The 26,583-nt window shown below is 38.3% G+C and overlaps 1 protein-coding gene and 1 pseudogene across 1 annotated transcript; both read right to left on the reverse strand.

The window, feature by feature from the left end:
- Positions 1 to 50: 50 nt before the first annotated feature.
- On the reverse strand, positions 51 to 26,583 carry LOC143021497 (uncharacterized). The gene is made up of 4 exons (XM_076179052.1): positions 26,505 to 26,583; positions 17,833 to 18,008; positions 10,208 to 10,402; positions 51 to 1,022 (listed from the first exon to the last, which is right to left on the reverse strand). The coding sequence occupies exons 2-4, from the start codon at positions 18,004 to 18,006 to the stop codon at positions 768 to 770; spliced, it is 624 nt and encodes a 207-aa protein (XP_076035167.1). The 5' UTR covers positions 18,007 to 18,008; positions 26,505 to 26,583; the 3' UTR covers positions 51 to 767.
- Positions 11,274 to 17,825, reverse strand: LOC143021498 (uncharacterized; annotated as a pseudogene).

A 26,583-nucleotide genomic window follows, 5' to 3' on the forward strand; every position in this document is an offset into this window, starting at 1 on the left:
TGAGTAATGCAGAAAAAATAAAATGACCTGTCTGTGTGCTTCTTTGGTTTAGCATTTTTTATTGAAACAGTTATACAGTAGAGGAAACTGCTATATACTTTTATTGAAAATATAAATGATGTTGCTAGTTAACCAGATAGGTATTTATACAGAGGTTGATAATTCAGAATTACTAACCCGTTATATCTTTTTCAGTACATGATATGAGCATATGATAATACATCTTTAAAAATATTACCAAAGTCTGTTACAGTTAAACATTAATATTTAGCAACATTTAATATATATACAAAGTAAGAGTGGCTTGGAATGTAGTTTGACAATCTTGTAAATGCTATTTGCTCTTAAGGATGGTAAAAATTGCAGACTAGATAAATGTTTTCTTTCAATAGAAGAAAACAAGACTTGGGTCACTATCAACTGATTTAAAGAAATTTTTCATTAGTGTAGACTGCAAGCCTATAGAGTCTATAGTAAAGACGAAAATATTTAATATGAAGTTAGGCTGTCATCTACATACTGTATAAATCCCTGTATAACATTTGTAGTGCAGCTACCCTGTTATGTCACACTGCAATGCTCAAGCACTAAACATTATATATGAAATCCTAACATGGGCGAGTACATATGTACATTAAACACATCCAGAAGTAATACATAAAAGGTATAGGAAGTACAAGGGTTCTCTTAAGCTTAAGATTTGTTTTTCTATACTTAATCACTAAATGTACATTATATTCATGCATGAGATGGCTTACGTTTGACGTCTATCTTTCTGTAGAGTCATCTTTCTTCAACCTGTTATTATTAATCTTAGTGTTAAGATGATGCTTCCAGTCATCTTCAGACATTTCTCTTGCCCATGGAGGAATTGAAGAGGCAGGGAGGGTAAAATTAGCCATAAGTGACTTTATTTCTTCTACTTTCCCATTGTCAAGGGACAAAGCACTTGAGCTGGCCTGAGGTGTATTCCAAATTGTTGCTTGCTCTCTATCTTGCTCTTCATCATGCTGGACCTGGTCCTAATGTTAGAAATAAGAAGTTGCATTAGAATATTCTCAAATATAAAATAAGGTTTAAGGCTTAATAATAATCATTGTTGCCTTGAGTTTCACCGACTGGAAACCCACAGCCCCCACAGTGGATGGTAATGGTCCTCAGGCCCTCCCATATATCTCTCCTAGAAGAAACAGACTGTTGTCTGTGTTACATTAACGTGGGACTATTTCTGTGTCACTGGCTTGTAGTAGTAGGGTGGGAATGACCAGTCACTAGTCTTTGGCTTCCCTTATGTGAAAAGTTTAAAGAAATACAAAGTTGATAGAAAATGATCTTGGTTCTGGTCCAAAAATTTAATGTCAGCCCCCTGGGGCTCTACCTCCCAGTGGCGATAAACTTGTTTACAGATTTTAGAAATGGATAATGGGAAATGATTCTCCTAACATTTTCACAGGACCACCACTTGAAAGTATTTCTCCTTGGTCCCTGTTCAGGTGTAAATATGTAAAAAGAACTACATTAGTGTGTGTATATTTTGCTTAATTTAATTTATTTTCATATGAGAAGATTGAAAAGCTTTTATGTTGGGGCTGGATTATATGTAGACTGTTGTTATCAAGTACTGTACTTCAAAGTTTGTTTCCTCTTTCCTCCCAATGGTGTAGAAGGTACCATGTCCGTTTATCATAGGGTGCCATATCAGTTTACTATAAGAAAAATTTGAGGACTGTTAATTCACAAAACTATTTGTGTTTACTTGTGATAAAGTGCAGATATGCATATATTTAGCAACATATTTCTTCCACCCATATTATGCAGTACTAGTACATGGAGTACCTCATTCCTTGCAAGATTTATAATTCTTTCACTTATAGATCCTCTTCCCTTTTTAGGAAACCAAAAAAGAATATACATAAGTGTGGGGGGGAAACACAGGTCTTTATCTGAATATCGAGTTTATTCCTGACCAGTTTCACTTGCAATAGCTTGTTCAGAAGCTATTGTAAGTGAAACCGGTCTGGAATAAACTCTATATTCAGATAAAGACCTGTGTTTCCCCCTCCACCTTTCCCATAATTTGTCCCAATGTCTGTACATATACATAAGTGTGTATATATAGTATGTGGTGTGGGTGTATGAAATTGACATCAGACTATATGGCTCAAGGGGAGCAGGGAGAAAAGGTGATATGAATATACTGAAAAGACATGTTTCTGGCACTCTCTTGTAATCAACATCACACATGAATAGTTCAATTATTTATCTCATGAGAACTCCAGCTTCATGTGAAACAAGGAGAGCTACTCTGGCAAAGAAGTGTCTGAAAGTTTGTTGTAGCAACATATGCACATGTGCTTTTTTTTAAGGAAATGAGTAATGCTCATGGAATCATGTCTCTTATTCTCCAATTATCATATTTAGATTTGAATTTGTGTATTGCTCGGCTTGAGTGAGTGAGAGTGTGTATTTACCTAGTTGTATTTTACGGGAAGAGAGCTATGCTCGTAGTGACCTGTCTGTATCTTTCATCATCAAGTTTGTTCTTAAATTCTTGTATAGTTTTTACACTCACTGTTTCCTCATCCAATTTATTCCAGATATCCACCACCCTGTGTGAGAAACTATTCTTTTTAAGATCTCTTCTATAACTATCCTTTTAAAGTTTTTCATGTCCTCTTGTTTATCTTTTATCCCACTAGTAAATCATATCTATCGAGGATCTCCATCCCTTTCATAATTCTGTAGATTGTGTGTGTGTATTTACCTAGTTGTATTATACGGGAAGAGAGCTATGCTTGTAGTGACCTGTCTTTGTATCTTTCAGCATCTAGTTTGTTCTTAAATTCTTGTATAGTTTTTGCATACACTTGCTTCATCTAGTTTGTTCCAGATATCTACCACTCTGTGTGGGAAACTATTCTTTTTCAGATCTCTTCTATAACTATCCTTTTTTTGAGTTTCTTTTCATGTCCTCTTGTTTTTCTCTTATTCCACTTTAATTAATCTTCTCTGTTGAGGACTTCCATCCCTTTCATAATTCTGTAAATGGCCAGTAGATCTCTTCTTCCTCTTCTTTATTCCAGGGTTGGTAGTTCTAGTTTGGACAATCTTTGTTCATATGTCAATTGTGTTGGTGCCATCTTTGTTGTTGCTCTTTGGATTCTTTCTAATTTCTTTATATTCCTTTTTTGTACTGGGTGTCCATAGTATTGCAGCGTACTCCAATCTTGGTGTTATCAGTGTGACTAATATTTTCTTTACCATTTCCTCGTCCAAGTAGTTAAAGGCCACTTTCATTGATCTTAGTAAATTGAAGGTTTCTCTGACTATTCATTGATATACTTGTCTAGTGACATGTCTTTGCTGATAATTACTCCTAGGTCCCTTTCCAAGCTATCTTTTTTTTTATTTCCTTTGTACTAATATTATATTGCCCTGATATTCTATTTTTACTTTTTCCAAACTCCATTATACTACATTTGTTGATGTTGAAGTTCACTTCCCACTTTTGACTCCATTCCCAGATTTTATCCAGGTCTTTTTGTAGTGATTCACAGTCTTCCTCTGTACTTACTTTCTTTAGTAGTTTTGCATCATCTGTGTTTGAGAGAATGTTAGAGTAGAAGCAGAATAACTTGCTTAAAGATATCCCCCAATATCATATGCAATCCATAGAAACCTGCAGTAAAGTTATTTAAATATCCTTTCATGCTTTACATTCATCAACTTCCGTGATAACAGCCAATAAGAAGCTGAACCTGTATACATGGAATTTAAGCATATTATAGAAACACATCTTTCTTTTCCCTTATCAAGCTGCAACAGACTTGAAACTGCTTTTCCAGCAAATGCACAACCTAACAACCTACACAGTTCCTGGTGGTCAATTTGCACAGTTTCATTTTGCGCTGTTCTACTGTGACTGCACCTTACCTTGCTCATATTACTATGTTACTTTTTGAATGCTGTGATATGTGCCATTTGTGAGCTTAAAGGAAACATGTGATGATAACTGGATTTGTTTTTATTAATGTGGGGAGTGTCCTCTAATTATTGCATCTTTGTAGGATACAGTAGTTTTTTTTCTTCAACAGATGTTTATGACTAATAGACCAGGAATATATCTTTATGAAATCCATGCTTAAAGACTCCCAATTTATGTTACACACATGTTGGGGTTTTCTAGATGATAACTCCATTTGTATATCTGGGTTGGGGGTGGGAGGTGAATACCTGCAACTATTTTTAGCATATTTAATCTATTCTGTGATGGGTATATTAGTATGCAGTTATGGGAGTCTTGAGTAGTTTGATCACACACTTATTTTATGTTAATGTAAAAGAGAAGTGCCTATGAAATTGTAAGAGGGTTTTATGTGGATGGCTGAAGAAGTGAAAAAGGAAAATTGAACATGTATAAGAACATAATTGGGAGTTTATGGTACAGTGTATTTGAACAGTGAACCAGTTGCTAATGCTTCACAAACCGGCTCATTTACAGTGGCCTCACTTTACCTACCTTCCTTTTTGCTCCTGAATGCCTAAAAACTGAAAATATGAAAATTTCCTTGCTGAAAAAATATATATACAGTAGAACCTGTTCTTGAATATCTTGCAAGTCGAACACATTGGTTCTCGACCAAAACTTTTTAGTTTTTGCTCCAGTAGTCAACCCGAACACAGCCAAGGGGTGAAATTTAGAGTTTTGTGGAAAATATCACCCTGATTAAGGTGTACCCAGTAGATCAATAAACCTTTTCAGCCCTTAACCAAATCTGTTCTAGAACAGTTTTCTATAACAGACTGGTTGAAGACAGAAGTTCTGCTGTATACACATTATTAACCACTTCAGTACGAGTCAAATTCTCGTGCACAGCATTGGCTGCCATATGTATGATTCATCACACTACTTGCATTATAAAATATAAAGTCACTGCTGTATTTTTTTTTTTTTCTCTTTTACTCTGAGTAATAATAAACATAGAACTACAAAAAAAATATATAATCAAGACTCCGACACTGGGATTCTTGTGTACCCACTCGTGCCTCATGGTGCCTATGTAGGCGTCATTGTACTGAAGTGGTTAAATGTCATGGTTTTGAAAATGAAGTGTTTGTGCATTACACCCTTACGATGAATCAAGTAACAACACATTTTCCTTTAAATTGTATGGGCACATGCATGTACTGACTAGTAAAAATTTATTCTCCCAGCATTTTGTCAACTCTTCAAGCTGCCCCACAGGTATTTCTGAAAGTCTTGTGAATACAGTAACTGTAACCATCTTATTTCCATCTATGGAAATCATGATATTGTCATTTCTAGTCATTTTGGTCACTTGTACATACATACATATATATATATATAAATAATAAATTACCTTAGTTTGACAATGTGTTTTATTGTTTTGCCCTTTTTTCTACTTTTTCTGAAAAATAATCTTTTATACATACATAGACCAAAGGCTTTTTACCCCTTACAAGGGAGGTAGCCAAAAAGAAAAAGGCAGAAAACCATTCCCACCCATTCCATCCCTAATACACTCCACTCCTCTCCCTCTTATCTTGGCACCTCCTGGATGACGGGTCATCCCTGCATCTTGTCAAATGCCCTGGGTCTGAGGCAGTGTCGCAAGACACAGCAAGGCTGCTTCATTAAATCGGCGACCCCCCCCCCCTCCATCCCCTCATGCAGAAAAGAAGACTGGGAGAAATCCCTTTGGGCTGCATCAAATTTTTCTCGCACATACTACCCCATTCCCCCACCCATTTCACCTCATGCATCACAACATCATCCATATACAACCATTCTCCATTACCACCTGTCTTCTGTCCTCTCCTGTCATTCTTCAACAGACATTCCCCTCTTCCCCAAACCCCCTTTCACCCCATCCATCCATCTCATCCTAGGTTGCCCCCTCATGTTCACTCCTTCCACATCTGCCTTCCATACCTCTTTTACTAGTCTTTCTTCACCCATTCTTTCCATGTGTTCAAACCATCCCAATACTCCTTCATACACCCTATCTCCCAACTCCCTTACTACCCCTGTTCTCCTCCTCACCTCATTTTTCACTCTACCCAGCCTAGTAACCATCATACTTCTTAGACACCTCATCTCAAACTCCTCTCTTCCTCTATTATGTTCCATGTTTCTGCCCCATACAGTGCTGTTGGTACAATCACTCCTTCATACAATCTCCTCTTAGCATCCATTCCCAAATGTCTATTCCTCATTACACTTTTTAATCCACTAAGGCATTTACTTGTTTCTCTCAATCTACATTCTACCTCCACCTCCACTCCACCCTTTCCTGCCACATTCGTACCCAAGTACCTAAAACTATCCACTTCCCTTAATGCTCACTTCCAGTCTGCTGCCACTTTCACCTATTGTACATCTCATCACCTTACTTTTAGCCACATTTATTTTCAACTTTCTTCTTTCACACACTCTCCCAAACTCGTCACCAACTTCCTCAATCCCTCATCTGATCCTGCTACAAGCGCAGTGTTGTCCACAAACAACAGCTGGCTCACCTCCCACTTTTCTCCATTTTCTTTAAACATCACCAATCCCTGACCCACCACCCTTGCATTTACCTCTCGCACCACCCCATCCATGTATATGTTGAACAGCCAGGGCAACATAACACATCCCTGACGAAGTCCCACCTTTACCTCCAGCCACTCACTCTCCATTTCTAATCCTGACACATGCTCTACTACTCTCATAAAAACTCTTGACTGCTCCGAGAAGCTTTCCTCCTGTCCCATATATCTGCAAAACCTCCCACAGTGCCTTCCTGTCTACCCTGTAAGAAGCCTTTTCCAGATCCATAAAAGCCCAAAAAACATCCTTACCTTTTCCTATAGCTTTCTCACATATCTGTCTTATAAAAAAAATCTGATCTACACAACCTCTACCTGTCCTAAATCCACTGTTCCTCACCAATTACTCCCTCTGTTCCTCTCCTAATCCTCTCAATCAAGATTCTTCCATAAGCCTTCCAAACTACACTTAGCAAGCTAATCCCTCTCAAACTATGACATTCACAATTGTCCCCTTTTCCCTTGTAAAGTGGAGCTATACAGGCAGTCCTCCAGCACTCTCCAGCAAACATTAAATAACCTAACCAGCCAGTCCACCATCACTGTACCTCCTTTTTTAAGACATTCTGCATAGCATCCATCCTGACCAGGTGCCTTACCTGCTCTCATCCTGTTAACAACTGCCTTCACCTCATCCTTCCTTATTTTTCCTCCATTTTCCTCACTCATCACGGTCATTTTCTTAGCACTTCCCACTGCAACTATCTTTCCTTCCCTATCCTCCTTCACATTAAGCAACTCCCTAAAATACTCTGCCCATCTTCCCCTTACTGCCTTTTCTTCCATTATCACCTCTCCATCTGTACCTTTTACCTTTTCTGCCATACTCTTACCCCATTTCACATCTGCTCTCCTCTTTGCCTCCTTTAACTTGTGCTTTATGTCTCTTCTCTTTTCTTTGTACCTCTCATATGACTCCCTCATCCTATTTTGTAACCAATCTGTGAAAGCTCGCATCTTCTCTTCTACAACCTTCTTTGTTTCCTTATCCCACCATTCACCACCCTTCCTTCTATTTCCTCCCATCCTTCTTGTTCCACACACCATCTTTGCACTCTTTGTGACTCCCTCCTTAAACAATCCCCATTCCTCCTCCACTCCTAGCTCTACTCTATCCTTCACTACCTCCCTCTCCTCTCTCAGCTTCTTGTACTCCTCCTCCTTTTTATCTAATGAGTTCACTCTAAGCACCTCCCTACCTTTTGTCTTTTTCCTCTTTCTCCATCTATCCTCCACTCTCAACTTACCTTCCACCAAAAAATGATCTGATATTCCCCTCTCTCCCTTTAGCACATGTACATCCTTAACTCTTCCTATTATACTCCTAACTACCACTACATAGTCCATTAACGCTCTATCTACCACCCTTCCATCCATCACCCTCTCCCATGTGTACTTATGCTTGACTTTCTTCCGAAACACTGTATTTGCTATCATCAACTCTCTTTCTAGACACATCTCCACCATCAACTCTCCACTACGATTCTTTCCTGGAACTCCACATTTCTCAACCACTCTGTCCATTGGTTCATTTCCTACCCTAGCATTAAGGTCTCCCAATACTACTACACTGACATTCCTCCCTAATCCCTCTGTGCACTCATTTAAATCTATCCAAAAAGCCTCCCTTTCTTCTACACTCTTCTCACTACCAGGCCCATATGCACTTACAAAAACCCACATCTCCTTTCCCAGTTTCACCTTTATCCACATTAACCTTGAAGAAACCTCCTTCCACTTCACTACACATTTACCTATCTCTTCACTTACTAGTATAGCCACCCCTTCTCTCCCTCGCCCTCTCTTCACTCCTGAGAACCTCCCAACTACACTCCTAAACTCACACTCGCCCTTCCCTCTCAACTTAGTTTCACTCAAAGCCAACACATCCATCTTTCTTCTCACAAACATACTACCTATCTATCCCCTTTTACTCTCATATGTACCACATCTACGCACATTAAAAGACCTAAACCTTAGGGTGCTGGTTGGAAAACTCCTAGACCCTCTTATGCCTTTACTTTTTTTAGGAATGTCCCCTGTGGGGCTACAGGGAGAAGGATGCCTGGTCCCAATCCCCGTCCCATTTTTCTTGCCTCTTATGATCCAAGTGGGAATACTTGGTGGCAGCATTTTTTCCCCCCACCACAGGGTAGGCAAAACAAGGAAATGAAATACAGAGAAATGGTACAGGATAGCAACAAGGGGTTGGGGGACAGTAGCAGTTTAATAAAAGTTTTATCATTTCTCTGTGAGCAGAGTCCTCCTCTATCACAAATGATGTGTGGCTGGTCTGTAGGGGTGCCCCATATAGACCCTAAAGTGTCAATTGCATGCTACTTTGCCATAACAACATTCAGCCAATACCCCAAATTTATATAGTAACAAGTCTAGTTTAACAAATCTGTACAATTTCTACCAGATAAAACTGAGGAATTTGGTTATTACATAGCAAGAGCCATGATAAAATATTTCATTGTTGTAATAAAATGTATCAAATACTAGAAAGTTTTAACATTAATTCTTACATTTTCATATTCACTATTGCTACTAATCTACAGTGCAGCAAGGCACAGCTCTTCCATGCAAGGCCCAACAGCTGGAGCTGATTAACCCCAAGAACTTTACCATATGATGACTATCATTTACTCAACATACTTTATAAAACACATGAAAACATCCTTTCAGGTCATACAATCCTTTCATCAATTTCAAATTGTTCTCCATTTACTCATCATTTGCACTCTCTCTACCCTATTCAACAGACATTCTATGTGCAACCAAATCCACCTTCAACCTTGTTCCTGGTCTTACATTCACTCCATCCACTTCTGCTTTCTTCACTCTTTGCTAGTCGTTTCTCATTTATTTTTTCATATGCTCAAACTATCTCAGCACTCTGCTCCCTTTCAATTGTTGTTCTCTACTCCACCTCCACAATGCTCATCCCATTCATTCTTGTAACACTTGTGTTTTTCGCATTTTTATCTAAAAAAAATACTTGGATTTCCTTTTTGTCTCCCTTACACTTGAAGTCTGCTTCCAACAGTGCTGTGGGCACAACCACTCCTTCATACAACCTTCTCTACACACTCATCCCCTTATGTAAAAGAGTGGAAGAAATACAGTCAAAGTTGATGGACGTTTGAGTGCCATCAAGAGACCAAGTGTCAGCCCCCTTGGAGCTCCACCTTCGGATGAAGGTGAGGGTTTTGACCTGTTTTGAACAATGTTGGCAGGTGCACAATTTTCACTGACATTTCAAAAGACCATCATTTGCAGGTACCTGTTGTTGGTCCCAGTCATCAGAATAAAAAATAAAAGGTTATGGGGTGTATACATCAACGAAAGGGTCAGTTGAGACAATTCTTTCTTTGTAGAAGAGTCAGCTGGAAAAAAAATATCAGGAGAAACCCTGATGATATATCATCAGGAGAAACACAGATGTACATGGTAGCAAGACTGTAATAGGTTTTTAACTATGAATGTGAGAAGTTTACCTCACCCAAATGAAAACATTTGGAGACATTAAAAATGTGAGGCTTCCAAGAACAAGAAATTTGCATTTAAGAAAAAATATACATATGTTGATTACCTGATGGACAAGTCCATGAATAGTTGAAGATGTATTTTCTGTTAACATTTCTGATGTAGCTGTTTCACTTGTTTCATTTTGGTTCCCATTGGCTTCATCTTCAGTTGTTTCAATAACATTTGGACCATGAGTATTGTACGCTGCCATGATACTTGACAATGAAGAATAGTCCATCCCATTTTCTTCTTCACTTTCCTGTAAAAAGTCATACTATGAGGTGTGGAGACCTGCACAGTAATCTGACATCAGTTCCATGATGAATAAGTTAGGGGAAGATATAATCCAGACCAACAATATCAATGAATCTAAAGCCCCGTCCACACAGAGCATCACGCATCAGCGACTTGATGCAGTAGTGGTGTTGAAAACTGACACTAGTGTCCAGACGGGCTGCATCACTGCAATCTCACCCTTGCGTGAGCAACCAGATCTCAGTCATCATTTGGCTTTCACAGGAGGAGGATGTCTGCCGATGCTCTACTCTGCCAAGAAACTGTACTGTGGAGTATAGTTGCTGTGTGTGCAGCTAAAAAAAAACTTTTGAAAAAGAAACGTCGGACTTTGTGGTGCAAACAGTGGCTTTCTCAGCTGCCTCTGTGAGGGAACTTTAATAAAATCTTTTTAGAGCTATAGGCAGAAAATCAGACAGACTTTGAAAATCATATGTGAATGCCATTCCATGCATTTCATGAATTGCTGAAAAAGATACATCCATATATTAGCAAGCAGGACACCAGCATCCGACACAGCATACCACCTAGTGCTCGTCTTGAAGCAACATTTCACTTCCTTGCCGCTGGAGGATCCTACACAAGTCTCCAGTATTCCACTAGAATTTCAAAACAGAGCCTCAGTCTGATCATCCCTGAAACCTGTGCAGCCATCTATGATGTCCTAAGGGAGGATTATCTTATGGTGAGTTTCATAGGATAGATACAAAGTACAGTGATAGTTTTCATTTCTTTATTATTTTTACATATCACATGAACAATAAAAAAATATTCATAATAGCTATGTAAAATTGTGCTTTGTATGGCAATATGCTGTAACCTAATTATATACCTTTTCATGCCATGAATTTGTCCGAACCTTCGACTCGCTATATCTGATGTTCCCTAGTAAGATCTCCCATGTCACCCATGCTTAAAGCATTGAATATTAGCTTTTTGGCTAATTTCCGCTGGTCTTCACTCATATTCTTAAGTCCATTATGTGCTAACTTTGCTACGCTGTCTAGATATGGATCTACATCCACATGACTGGGAAGGGATGAGAGTTTACTTAGAGCAATTTCCAAAACTTTATCAGTTTGGTCAATTGCCTTCCTCTTCTTTGAAGTCCCACTTGAACTACATGCAGAGAAGTGTGAAGACAACAGTGAGGGGTTAACTGAAGATGTAGATGTCAAGCTGGGTGCAGGTGATGGCAGAGTGGGGTGATGGGGTGTCCAATGATGAGTCATCGTTGGTCTCCTCATTCCTTGGCAGAGTTGCCAATTCACCTATCTGTGGGATTTTATTTTATTTGTTTCTATCAAGGTTATTAAAAATTTCATTAAATCGGCAACCCCCCCTCTCTGTCCCCTCATGCATAAAAGGAGAAGACAGGGGGAAATCCCTTCGGGCTACATCAAATTTTTCTCACAAATGCTACCTCACCCCACATCCCCCCACCCATTCCACCTCATGCATCACAATATCATCCATATACAACCATTCTCCATTCACCCCCTCTTCTGTCCCCTCTCGTCCTCCCTCAACAGACATTCCCTTCTTCCCCAAAGCCCCTTTCATCCCATCCATCCATCTCATCCTAGGTTGCCCCCTTATGTTGACTCCCTCCACATCTGCCTTCCATACCTCTTTTACTGGTCTTTCTTCACTCATTCTTTCCATGTGTCCAAACCATCCCAATACTCTTTCATCCACCCTATCTCCCAACTCCCTTACCACCCGTTCTCCTCCTCACCTCCTCCTTTTTCACTCTATCCAGACTATTAACCCCTATCATACTTCTCAGACACCTAATCTCAAACACATTCAAACTCCTTCTCTCTTATGTTCCATGTTTCTACCCCATACAGTGCTGTTGGCACAATCACTCCTCAATACAATCTTCTCTTAGCATCCATTCCCAAATGTCTATTCCTCATTACACTTTTTAATCCACCAAGGCATTTACTCACTTCTCTCAATCTAAATTCTACCTCCACCTCCACTCCACCCTTTCCTGCTACATTTCCATGCCACATTAATGAAGTGGCCTTGCTGTGGATGTGCGGTGTCTTGCGACACTGCCTCTGACCCAGGGCAGTGGACAAGATGCAGGAATGACCTGTCATCCAGGAGGTGCCATGATAAGAGGGAGGGGGGGGGAGTGGAGTGCATTAGGGATGGAATGGGTGGGAATGGTTTTTATGCCTTTTTCTTTTTGGCTACCTTCCTTGTAAGGGGGGAAAAGCCTTTGGTATATGTATTAAAAATTTACCTACATGTACAAGGAAAGAATGAAGTTTATTTTTCTTACATTTTCTTTACAGATGCCAACAACTCCTGATGAGTGGAAGGCAGTGGCGAAATGCTTCAAAAAATGGAATTTCCCGCACTGTGTTGGAGTGGTAGATGGGAAACACATCACAATACAGCCTCCAGAAGAGAGTGGTTCCTACTACTTCAACTACAAGGGTTTGCACAGTATAGTTCTTATGGCTGTAGTGAATGCAAATTACGAGTTCCTCTATATACGACTCGGTGGCGCGGTTGGTAGAGTCCCAAACTGTCACTACGGCGGTCCGGGTTTGAATCCTGCCCAGGGCTGAAAATAATTTCAGTATCGCTGCGCTTCAAGTCTTTACTCCAACTCTCGTGGGCGGGGAGTTGGGGGTGTGTGCATGTAAGGTCAAAGCATTACCCATAGATCGGTCATACGAGCTCTGAGCTCTCTTCCGTGAGGGAAATAGCTGTTGATCACAATTCCAACACGTGATCCACAGACCAAGGTGAATCTATGTAGATGTAGGAACAAATGGGAGAGTTTCAGATGGTGGTGGTGTGGGCAAACTCAAGCCTGTGTGCACGCCTACAAGAAGGAACAATAGGGCTTCCTTCAGATGAGCAGCTGAGTGACAGCCACAGAATATTGCCATACATCTTCGTTGGTGATCGAGTTGTTGAAAACGCATTTGGCATTATGCCAAATAAATTTTGTGTTCTAAGTGCAATAAATTTGTCCCCTCAAAAGTTGGAGAAAATCGTTCTTGCTTGCATGGCCCTGCACAATTTCTTGCACTGGGAACACACATCAACCTATACACCTGTGGGTAGCTTTGACAATGAGAATATTGATGATGGAGTAGTAACACCAGGGGCATGGCATGATAACAGGCAGCTTCTGCCTTTGGATCGAGTACAGAGACATCCTACAAATAAGGCAAAAGACATCAGGAAAGAGTTTATGGACTACTTCAATGAGGAAGGAACTGTTCCTTGGTATCAATGTATGTGTTGAATATATGAGAGAGAGAGAGAGAGAGAGAGAGAGAGAGAGAGAGAGAGAGAGAGAGAGAGAGAGAGAGAGAGAGAGAGAGAGAGAGATTAAAATATTTCATAGGGATATTTTAATTTGTATATAAATCTGATTTATGCTAATGTACTTATAATAAAATTATGAACTTACTTGTTGAGTGTTTAAGTGGATGCACATACATGCCCCCCCCCAAGAGAGAATGAGAGAGAGAGAGAGAGAGAGAGAGAGAGAGAGATGGAGAGGGAGAGAGGGAGAGGGAAAGAGAGGAAAGAGAGGAGAGAGAGGAGAGAGAGGAGAAAGAGAGAGAGAGAAATAATAATTTGTTTGGCATATACATGTTTAGTATATAAATTATGGTCATGCTTATGTATACACATATGAATTATCAACTTAATTGTTGAAGGTTTTCAGTAGTTTCTACATCTAAACTAGAAGTTGAGGCATGTATGATTTCTCCCTCAGCAAGGAAAAGTAAATCATTAAAGCACCATAGCTTTGGAATGTATATATCTTTCATGTCAGCACCAGACTTCTTTGATGTATTGATGGCAGTCATTTCCCTGTGAAAATGTGTTTTCAGTGTATGAAGTTTTTTGGTAATGTCTTCATTCCGCAATTACATTTTGCAAAAGAAGATAAGTCAGCTTTTAGAATTTTGATGCTTATACTCTTGATATTTCTCATCTTATATTCTTTGCACTTGATATTCCAAATGGCTGGGTGCTGCTTTAGTAGCTCAATGAAATGTAATGTAATAGTCTTCGTCCACTCGAACGGCTTTGCAGAAGTTGCTTGTGCCATTGTATGAAAATAGAAGAGCAGAGCAGGAGAGAGAGCACGTGCATCCTCTACCTTCAACTGTCATTGACACACTGCTCAGCAATTTAAAATGGCTTCACGCCATGACTGCTTTCATGATGCTGTGACGAGTAGTAAGTCACGTTTTTCAACTTGTCGCTTCAATACATTGCACATCAAAATGCTCCATATGGACGGGGCTTAAGCCAAATTTTGATAAATAGAGCTATAGAAATGTAACCCCACGAGTACAGCTACAACCCAGCAGTGGTGGGCACATCAGTAAATTTTGCTGGTCCATCATTCATCATTCACCAGTGGCTGGCCCTCCAGTCCGTCATCATTATTTCAGGTTGGCCCAGTCTGTTACTCCATCATCGTTATTTTAACCACACTTCAATCATCACTAAATTACAGTTCATCACCACTATTTTAGGACCATCAGTAAAAATATTTTTTACAGTAACAGCACACAATTTTATTCATTTACCATAGCCACCATAAGTTTGGATGTAATAATGCTGAGGTCAATACTTATGCCACAAATTGGAAGTCCCTTGCCCTCAACATTCCAAACGAGGCATATATATATTTGTAGGCCTGGCAACAAGACCAAGGCTGGCTGCCACCGGGGCACACGGTGTTTCCAGGTTCAGTGCTGTTTGAGATCCGACAGGGGGAGGATTACGTTTCTGGAGCTCCACACTTTGCCTTCAATTTTACATAAATTCTCAGTGGTTTGGTGTCTGTGTTGCTGGCTATGGGTAGTGGACACGAAATAAAATGTGACAAGATTGCAGCTATTGTGGCCCTGTTTAGGGCAGGGCATTCTGTGAAGGAAATCTCTGAAAATGCAGAAGTTACAGTGCGTTCAGTGCAATGCTGGTTGTTATGTTTCAAGGATGGTGGGGGGAGCAGCATTGCACTGTGCAAAGAGACACACCACCTAATAACCTAGGGTTTTCCTGCTGAATTTGTTTAGCAAATTTATGAGGAAACATACTGTACTGTATTTTTCGGACCATAAGGTGCACCCGTAATTTGCTATTCCCCATCCTTACATAAGGCGCACCTGGTCTCGTCATCGGATAATCATGCAAATGTGAGCGCATTCAGATCTGAACATTTTCGTTGTTGAATGAGAAAAATCGGTTGGGATTTAGCAAAATTACAAAAATAAATGATATATTGTTTTATTTTGGTCAGTGAAATCAGACCACCTCCATGGATGGTCTGCCCTGCCAATACCCCTAAAAAAACAACATAAACACGTTACGGGAATTGTGGGAAATAAAACCAACATTAGCAGTTTTATTCCCAGAATTCTCTATTCACAAGATATATTACAAATGACGGTGGTAAATTTTTAGTTTCGACCATGGGTGCAATATAGCAATAGAAAATTAATCATTAATTTTGGAAATTATAATGTATCAATGTAATATGCAATTTTGTGAGCGGAAATAAAAAAAACAAAAAAAGTGCTAAAATAGATTTCGTAAGTAACAAAGTCGTGTTGGACGAATGGTATGCCATGTTTGTTATGATAGATGCCGACGTCGAAGAAATGAAAGGATGATAAATTCGTCTAACCTAACCTGTGTTTAATAAATCATTACCTGCAAATTAAATGTCATCCGGCTCGTCCTCGTTGTCGTCCTCGTGAGAGACATTGGTGGGCTTTTCAACCACTCTCTCAGCTTGCGGGGTATACAAAGTTCTTGCAGCTTGAAGGAATGCATGTATCTCCGCTCCATAACATTCCTTCAAGAAAATGTACCTGGCGAGGTACTGTCGGAAGTTCCGAGGCCATCAACTGACAGACGACAAGATGGCGTCCCAATCCTATGCTACCGATTTCGTTGATTAGCATATTTGCTTGTAGCAAGGTATTTTTTATTTTCATTTCCACCCACAAAATTGCATATTACGTTGATACATTTTAATTTACAAAATTAATAATTAATTTTCTATTGCTATATTGCGCCCATGGTCGAAACTAAAAAAATACCCAAATGACTACAGTCGGAGTGGAGTGAGACTAGACCAATGCAAAATGGCGGTCTGTGTTGTGGACGCTATCAAGTCATAGCCATGATAGCGTGAATGAATGCGGTGGCATGGACTCGAAAAATGTCGAAGTTTTCGCAATTTTCTTGTCAAGATACATGTATCTTGGTTATAACTTGGTTGTAACTTTTGCTAGGCCTATGCACTGTCGCCGTTGGCTGGCTAGCTACGAAACGTGTCAAAATAGTACATCACTGTCCGAGGCATTTTTTTGCACTGAAGCCACACATAAGGTGCACCTCACGATAAGGCACACCACCCGATTTTGGCCGATTTTAAGGATTTTGCCTGCGCCTTATGGTCCGAAAAATACAGTAACTCTTGTATATTCAGAAATTTCCTACTATCAGGTCTATCACTATCTGTAGACACACTCCTGCTCCTGTCTCTGCTAAGATATCTATCCATGATCTATAAAAGTTGAGAGAAATGCGGTGAAAAACAATTTAAACAATGTTACTTCACTTGATCACACGTGGGTTGGAATACTGAAGCCCCATCCACACTACAGAAATTTCTTTTGTAACAAATTGAAACTTTTGAAACAAGTTAAAACTGCACCGCAGAAGCGGAGAGCTCATGACAGACAACCTTTAATTATGAAAGCCAGCAGGCTACTGATATGATAGAGCATGGTCACACAGAAATTTCTGTAGTGTGGATGGAGCTAATGCACCAACGTGTGCTACAAAACATTATTTGCTGAAGATCGTCTTTGCTTTTTGGGTTAGTGACGGTTCAGGTGATGGCCAAAAATCGCTTCCTTCGGTGCTTATTCCCTCAGTGTTTCAAAGTTTCCGTCAGTTGTTAGTCTGCCAGTGAAAAGGGAGTCCATCAGTGATAGACTGACGGACCTTTCATCAATTCTGACAGACTGCCCACCACTGCAACCCAGTATACTAAAACTAAAAACATGCACTATTTAACAGATCGCCAAGTTCTATACTACACCAAACTTCTCCATCCCAGTAGATAAATCATTACTACAGCAGATAGTGACATTGGTATGCCTATGTTCAGGTTACCACTTGTGGTGATGTGGCCAACTGTGCTTAATTTTCCAAACATGTTACTCCACCATAAAAAGAAAGGAAAAAGAGAAAGGAAGAAAAAATAAAATAAATAAAATTACTGGTGCAGTTTGCTCATGCAATTCTTCAGAGCAATCTATAACTCAAATTGGGGCAGCTTGGGCAAGGATAGGAGTATAAATTCCATTTTTTCAAGTTTACCTCTTGGTCAAGATGTTGTGGCAGAGGAATATATCCATTAGGAGCATTGTTGATATCAATGATATCATTTTCATCTTCACTTGAAGATAAATGTGGTCCAGTAAAGCCTCCCGGAACAGTTGAATGCTCATTTATATCATTACCACCACTTCCTCTCACAGGTTCAGGTGACATGACTGTAAGTAATATGGTAAGTGATTAGAACAACATTTTATATAACAATGTTCTTTATGTATCTGTAAAATATGATGCTTTTCTTGGGCAGCTCTCAGTGTCAGTGACTTACAACACCAGATTTCTGGACGAAACTGATTACTCACTTATTCTCATGCCAGTGCTGAACAGAGTAATATGTGCATGTGTAATATGTATAAAATGCCCATAAGCTTTCATATTAAGATGAGGATGCAGAATAAGAATGTACATGATAAAAAAATTATCAGTTATCTGGTGCAGATGATACATTAGGTATAAAAGTGATCAAGCATTAACATACGAAAATGACAAAAAATTAATACTATCTACTCATATATACTAAGGGCTTTTTCCCCCTTATAAGGGAGGTAGCCATGTCAAAGGCATATACCCACTCCCTTCCACCACCCTTTCCTCCCTCTCATCTTAGCTCCTCATGGATGATGGGTCATTCTTGTATCGTGTCCACTGCATTGGCTCAGAAGATTTGCAGCAAGAAAGACACAGTACATCCACATCAAGGCTGCTTCACTTAATCAGTGACCCACCCACCCCTCTCCCTCCCCTTATGCAGAAAAAGAGAATGGGGAGTAATCGCTTTGGGCTGCATCAAAATATTATTCACATATAAGCATCCCCTACTCCCCCCCATCCCTTTCTTGCATAACAGTATCATCAATACACAGCCCCTCTCCACTCATCCCTATCTCCCCCCAACTCAAGTAAGAAATTAATACAATAGGATTTAACATTTTTCAGAGCAAATCAATGAAAAACTTTATGAAGGAGATAATTTGGAAATTTAAAAAGGAGTTGTAGGTACTTCATGTGTACACTTGGATAAATGTATGGGTTACTTAGCTATACTGGAGCATGACTCATTATACTGTTGACACCTCCAACCTTGGTGGGGAACCTCATGAGTGACTCAAGGGCCAATGGAGTGTTACAAATGATTACAAAGGATTATAAAGGCAGAGCATGCCAACAGGAGACCTTTTGGTCCATAACTAGGTCAGATGCAAAAAATATATAATATATGAATAAATAAGAATTATAATATAAATAATAATAAATAGAATAAATAAATGCATAGGTATAGTTAAATAATAAACAAACAGGTAAATAGTAAATAATAATAAATTGATAGATAACTAATAATAAATGAAAATCAAGCAAATAATAATTAACAGACAATAACAAATAATATAAAATAAATGGCAGTCATTACTGCATCTTGCTTAGGTGTTTATCTAAATGAATCTTAAAGCTTTGAACCAAACTACATTGCCTCTGCAGGAAGTTTATTCCATTCATTAACTACACAGTTGAAGTTGTTTCTACCCATTTCCAAATTAATTCCTGACAGTTTGAGACTTATTTCTTGTCGGATTCTCATTCAGTGTGAAAATTTTGTCACTTTTGATGTTGTTAATTCCCTTTAGAATCTTAAAGACCTGTATCAAGTCACCTCTGAGTCTATACTTTTTTAAGGAAAACAGATTCATATGTTTTAGTCAATTTTTGTATGATTTATCTTTGATATTTGGATTTAATTTTGTGGCTTGCTGTTGTACTTTTTCCAATCTGTCAATGTCTTTAATGAGATTCGGTGACCATACGGAAAGAGCTTATTACAAATGTGGACGAACTAATGATTTATATAGGTTGTCAATGAGAGATGGACTTTTGAAGTCAAAAGATTGTGCAATCAGTCCTAGAATCTTATTTGCTTTCTCAAGAGGCTGAAATACACTGCTTAGATGATTTAAGATTGTTACTGATAATTATGCCGAGATCCTTTTCATTATCCACTTTTGTTAACGAATTTCCAAATAACTTGTAATTGTACTAACTGTTATCTTTATCTATGTCCATAACCTTGCATTTACTTGTGTTAAATTTCATCAGTAAAGAAAACAGAGAAACGATAGCTAAAGAAAGTAAAAATTGGAAGAAAACCCAAGAAGGAAATAAGGTTTCATTCACTGACATAGTCAAACAGCAATTGAAAGAACATACTGAAGACTCAGTTATTAAAGTGATGAGACAAAAGGAGAATATAGTAAGGGATTTAGCAGACAAGAAGAAATGTATAATTATATTAGGAATGGAAGAGAAACACAACACAGATAGAACCACAAGAATCAAAGAGGAAAATGAAAAAGTAAGCCAATTACTAGAATCAGTTCAAGAAGATGAACCAGAAATTATGAAACAAATCGAAGAGAAATTTAGACTCGGAAAGTATAGCACAGACAAGACCAGACCAATTAAGATTAAATTCAAGTCACAAACAACGGCAGAGAATATCTTATCCAAAACAGGGAAAATAGCAACAAGTGAACAATACAAAAAGATATGGATAAAAAGAGAAATGAATAAAGAGGAAAGAGAGGAAGAAAAGCAGAAAAGACTAGAAGCTAAGGCAAAAAACGAGAACAGAACGGAGTCAGAGAAAGAGAGATTCTATTGGAGAGTAGTGAACATGAAACTAAGGAAGTTCGACATACAAAAGAAAAACATAAGGGAAACAGAGAACACAATGGAAGTGGCAGAAAACTAAGAGTGTCTTACACAAATATAGATGGATTAATAACAGAATTGAATGAGCTGAATGATTATTTGACAGAAAAAGAACCGGACATAATGGGAATTGTAGAAACAAAATTAAAAGGCCCACTACCACCCAACAGTGTAGGACATGATGCATACAATTATTGGATTAGAAACAGAGAGAAAAAGCAAGGGGGTGGAGTTATGTTCCTGACTAAGAAGGATATAAACGTGAAACGTGTCATATATGGAAAGAATACAGTAGAGATGATTATGATAGAAGTGGAAGACAGAGATAAGAAGAGCAGAAAATTTGTGATCAATTATGTGCCTCCGAAAACAGCCTCATGGGAGGAGAGTGAATATAAAAGTATGTTAGAGGACACAAAGATAGCATTAACTAAAATAATGGAAGACGGAGGAAGAATAGTTATGATGGGCAACTTTAATTGCAAAGAAATCTGCTGGGAAGAAATGACAGTAAAGAGTGGTGATGACTCATGGGGAAATGCTCTACTTGAGATGATTACTGACCATTCAATGACACAATGGATACAAGAGAACACTAGGTATAGAAATGAAGAAGAACCATCGAGGCTAGACTTAATAATTACATCTGAACCTAGAATAGTGGACAAGATTGAATATAAAACACCAATAGGTAAAAGTGACCACATATTGATTGAACTGGAACTTAATGAAGAAAAATATATGAAAAGAAATGAACAATATAGAAAAGGAAGAATGATGTATGAAAAAACAAACTTTGATAAAATAAGAGAATTCTTCCAACAAGAAAACTGGGAAGAAATATACAAAGAAGAAACAACAGTGGAAGAGAAATGGAATATTTTGACAAAAAATTACAAAAAAGGAGTTGAAAAGTATGTCCCAAGACAAAAACAAGAAAAAGAATATGTAAAATGCTGGTACAACAAAAGTTGTAGGGAGTTAAAAGACAAAAGAGACAAAGCCTGGACCAGATGGAAAAAAGACAGAAGACCTGAAAAATGGAAAATATATACTGGTTATAGAAATGAATATGTACAAAAGCGCAGAGAGGAAAAAAGAAAATATGAAAAAGATGTTATAGAAAAGTGTAAAGATCAACCAAAACTATTCTACAGATTTGTAAACAATAAACTGAAAAACAAACAAGACTTGGAGAAATTAAGACAAGGAGGAGTTGAATACACTGAGGAAATGGAAATGGCAGAAATTATGAACAAACATTTTAAATCAGTGTTTACAAGGGAAAATATACAACCTGAAGAGATTGAGTGGAAAGAAAAAGTCCCCCCTATGGAAGAAATAGAAGTAACAAAGAATGAAATATTGACACACTTGGGTAATTTTGATGTCAGAAAATCGCATGGGCCAGATGAAATAGCAAACTGGATTCTGAAAGAATGCAGGAATGAACTGGCAGACAAAATACATAGCATAATAAGCAGTTCCTTAAAAGAAGGAAAAGTTCCAGAAGATTGGAAAAAAGCAAATATAGTACCTATATATAAAGGAGGAAATAAAGAAGAACCTACCAACTATAGACCAGTCTCTCTAACAAGTACAATAGCAAAAATTTGTGAAAGAATTATCAAAAGTAGATGGGTAAAATACTTGGAAAAAAACAACGTACTAAATCCAAGGCAATTTGGATTCAGACAAGGACGATCATGCGTCACCAATTTAATATGTTTCTATTCAAGGCTAATAGATATAATACAAGAAAGAGATGGATGGGCTGATTGTGCATTTCTAGACCTAAAAAAAGCTTTTGACAAAGTACCACATAAGAAGTTGCTTAAGAAATTAGAATATGAAGGAGGAATACAAGGTAAATTGCTAAATTGGATGGAAGACTTTTTGCAAGAAAGAAAAATGAGAGTAGTGATAAGAGATCAGCACTCAAAATGGAATGAAGTAATAAGCGGTGTCCCGCAGGGAACAGTTCTGGCCCCAATAATGTTTGCTATATATATTAATGATATGGATGAAGGAATTGAAAGCTATATGAGCTTCTTTGCAGATGATGCAAAACTACTGAAAAGAGTGAAAACTGAAGAAGATTGTGAATCACTACAGAGAGATCTAAATAAAGTACAAGAATGGAGTAGGAAGTGGGAGATGGAGTTCAATACAAAAAAGTGTAGTATAATGGAATTTGGAAAAAGCAAAAACAGAATAACAGGATCATATAATTTGGGAGAGGAAGGAATAAAAAAAGTAGAAAATGAGAAGGACCTGGGAGTCATTGTTATGAATAATATGTCACCTGAGAAACATATAAATAAGATTTTTGGAGAAACTTATAATTTAATAAGAACAATCAAAGTGGCATTTACATACCTGGATGAAGAAATGGTGAGGAAAATCCTAATCACCCTGATAAGACCAAGATTGGAATATGCAGCAACGATATGGTCACCAAGTACAAAAAAATGTATAAAAAAACTTGAAAGAATACAAAGAGCAATCACAAAACTGGCACCAACACTCTCAAAACTATCATATGAAGAGAGACTACAAAAACTTAAACTACAGACACTAGAGCAAAGAAGAGAGAGAGGAGATTTGATAGCTATTTACAGAATCATGAAAGGCATAGAAATTACTGATAGAGAGAATCTGATAAAATGGGATGACAGAAATACATGAGGACACGGAAAGAAAATAAAAAAAGACAGCTATAGAAGAGATTTGAAAAAGAACAGCTTTCCTCACAGAGTAATAGACAGTTGGAACAAGTTAGATGAGAAAGTGGTGTGTGCAAAAACAATACATGAATTTAAAAATAGTTTAGATAAAATGAGATATGAAGACGGGACCCCACGAGCATAGCTCCCCTTCCCGTAAAATACAACTAGGTAAATACAACTAGGTAAATACACACACACACTGAGCTTAGCAGCTAATGCTTGGGTCAATGCTGCATAGTCTCCAGTTGTCCCCTACAGTGCCAAGGTGTGTAATCTTTCCCATTACCCCATGGACTGCTGGTTTATAAACTCAATGTTGAGTTGCTACTTGCTGGGTTCTATGGTGAGTCATAGTGAGAACATACTATATAGGTATATGGCATCCAGACATACTAGCAGTATTTCTGGAGGGATAGACTTCTAACTTATTCAAGTCAAATCTATCAAAACCATTATACAGGTTGTTGGGGGGGTCTGGGGTGAACTAATGGGCTCTTTGTAGCCACCTTGAGCATTCTTTCTAAAAACAACTACCTTATATATCATCTGAGCACAAAAGGCTCAGAATTGATATCAAGGCTCTGAGATGAGGAGGTCAAGCACTGGTGATATCCACAGTAAGGATTACATCCATTACTGGTTTGGCCACAATAATGGGGCCCACCTCAGGGTTGGGGGAGGGATACTTATAGGCATACCTAACCAACTACAGCCTTCCTTCACCAGATTTACTCTAGCTAATGAATGTATTATACTAAAGTTGAATCATACCTTGGGGTTTATCTCTCTTATCACAGTACTTACCAAGGCATATGAACCTAAAGAGAAGGATATAATCTATACCAAACTTGGCTATACAGTTGATTAGTGTCTGCCACAGGACACTTATTATTTTGGGTGACTTCAATATGGTTAGTAGCATTGACAAAGCTGGCTTTGAGGTATGTGTTGGTTCTTATGACTCTGCAACCAAGAATACAACAGTTCTCTTTTTTCTGGAATTTGTATAGTCTAGAAGGCTGAAGATTGATGACTCCTAATTCCAGACACATGAGCCATACTGATAGATTTGGTATGGTATAGCAATACTGAAGTATAGTAAAAATCTTACTTGCAAAAAAAAAAAAAAATAATAATAATAATTAAGATCAATTACATCTTCTGTTCTAATAATATACTTTATTTTCATTTCAATGATCTATATTTTTCTAGGGAATTGTTAGATTAGATTAGACTGGGTTAGGTTAGGAGCTATTGGACAAAGTAAGTTTCATGTGTTTCATGTGGGTTTATGGAATTTTTAATAAGTCTAAGTAAGGTTCTGGTTGGTTAAGTTTTGTTGTGTTGGGTTAAGGCAGGTTAATTTAGGTTAGGTGATAAATTGGACTTTGGCTGGGTACTTGTAAATACATAATCTTCGTTTGCACCTATGAACAAAAATATGCAAATAGCATTTATGTGGCCAACAAGAAATCATTGCTAAGGACATAGTGAAAGATCTGGGAGTGAGTATGAGCAGTGACGCCTCCTTCTACCATCACATTAATTAAACAACATTAAAGGTCAGATATCAACAGATATACCATTCACTAAAAATCATCGAAAAAGTACTTTTTAAAAGCATACAAATAAAGTTTTTACCTATTACAGAAGAATTTATTCAGAAAATTCACTTTTAATTGCGCCTCGCATACCACTTTTCCGAAGTCTAGATATTCAGAATAACAATATTGTTTGTTTGGCAACTGTGACGTCACGAACGCGGAATTCCCCGAACCTTTCCCGAAGCGCACGGGCGGGATGTTTTGAATAGCAGACGACGCAATGAAATGAAGATAAAACTGATTTTTGCCAAATTTGATAAGATGTAGATAGTGGAATTATATAGAATACTGTCAGTATGTTTTTCTATGTAAATTAAACTGTAAATACAAAAAGTTATTGAAGTCTTGATATCTGACCTTTAAAGGTCAGATATCAAGACTTCAATAACTTTTTGTATTTACAGTTTAATGTACATAAAAAAAACATACTGACAGTATTCTATATAATTCCACTATCTACATCTTATCAAATTTGGCAAAAAACAGTTTTGTCTTCATTTCACTGCGTCGTCTGCTATTCGAAACATTCCGCCCGTGCGCTTCGGGAAAGGTTCGGGGAATTCCGCGTTCGTGATGTCACAGTTGCCAAACAAACAATATTGTTATTCTGAATATCTAGACTTCGGAAAAGTGGTATGCGAGGCGCAATTAAAAGTGAATTTTCTGAATAAATTCTTCTGTAATAGGTAAAAACTTTATTTGTATGCTTTTAAAAAGTACTTTTTCGAGCAATACGATGATTTTTAGCGAATGGTATATCTGTTGATATCTGACCTTTAAAAGCAAGGCATCTATCAGGGTGGATCCTATGTACCTTCCACACAAGAAGTACAAGGTGTATGCTAACCCTGTGGAAAGCATTAGTTCTACCACACCTAGAATACTGCTGCCAACTTTGGTCTCCCCAGAAAATATCAGAAATTACTGAGATTGAAGGGCACCAAAGGACTTTCACTAGCAAAATACATGGGCTCCAGGAACTGAATTACTGGAAGAGGCTGAAGGAGTTGCAGCTGTTTTCTCTCCAACGGCGCAGGGAATGCTATATCATCATCTACACCTGGAAGGTGTTAGAGAAGAGGGTGCCCAATACCTGCATTGAAGAAACAGTCCACCAAAGAAGAGGGAGGTTGTGCTATGTGAGGACTACTCCTGGATCAACATTAAGCATCAGGTCCAGAATACGCAACAGCTTCTCGTTCAGTGGGCCAAGATTGTTTAACTGCATCCCGTACAGACTGAGAAACATTACAGGGGTGTCTACAGACACCTTCAAAAAACATCTGGATATATGGTTGGCCAAAATACCAGACCAGCCACCAACACCATGATACACCAGCCCCAACGCCAACCGGCTGATCGATTGAACCATTAATGTGAGGGAGTTCCCTGGTCACAGTGGGATCCCAGTCTAGCTGCGTCGATCACCGACAGAAATCATCTATGTGTATCTAAGGGTAAGTGTAAGAGATTGACAGGTGATGGGAATCTTGAGTTTAGACGTATGCAAATGTCAGTTTCCAGGACTTCCAAAATAAATTACTTTACATATTGAATAATGGAAAATATTCAATTCACGCGTCTCCTCCCTGAGTAATCTATTAAATGATATCACTACCTGACTTTGGTGTACACTGTAAACAATTCAGATTGAACTTTCTGAGTATTGCAGTAAACTGGTTTTGATTGTTTACAAG

Source organism: Oratosquilla oratoria, chromosome 42, assembly GCF_046742065.1.
Source record: "Oratosquilla oratoria isolate Oo_2021 chromosome 42, ASM4674206v1, whole genome shotgun sequence".
Lineage (NCBI taxonomy): Eukaryota > Metazoa > Arthropoda > Malacostraca > Stomatopoda > Squillidae > Oratosquilla > Oratosquilla oratoria.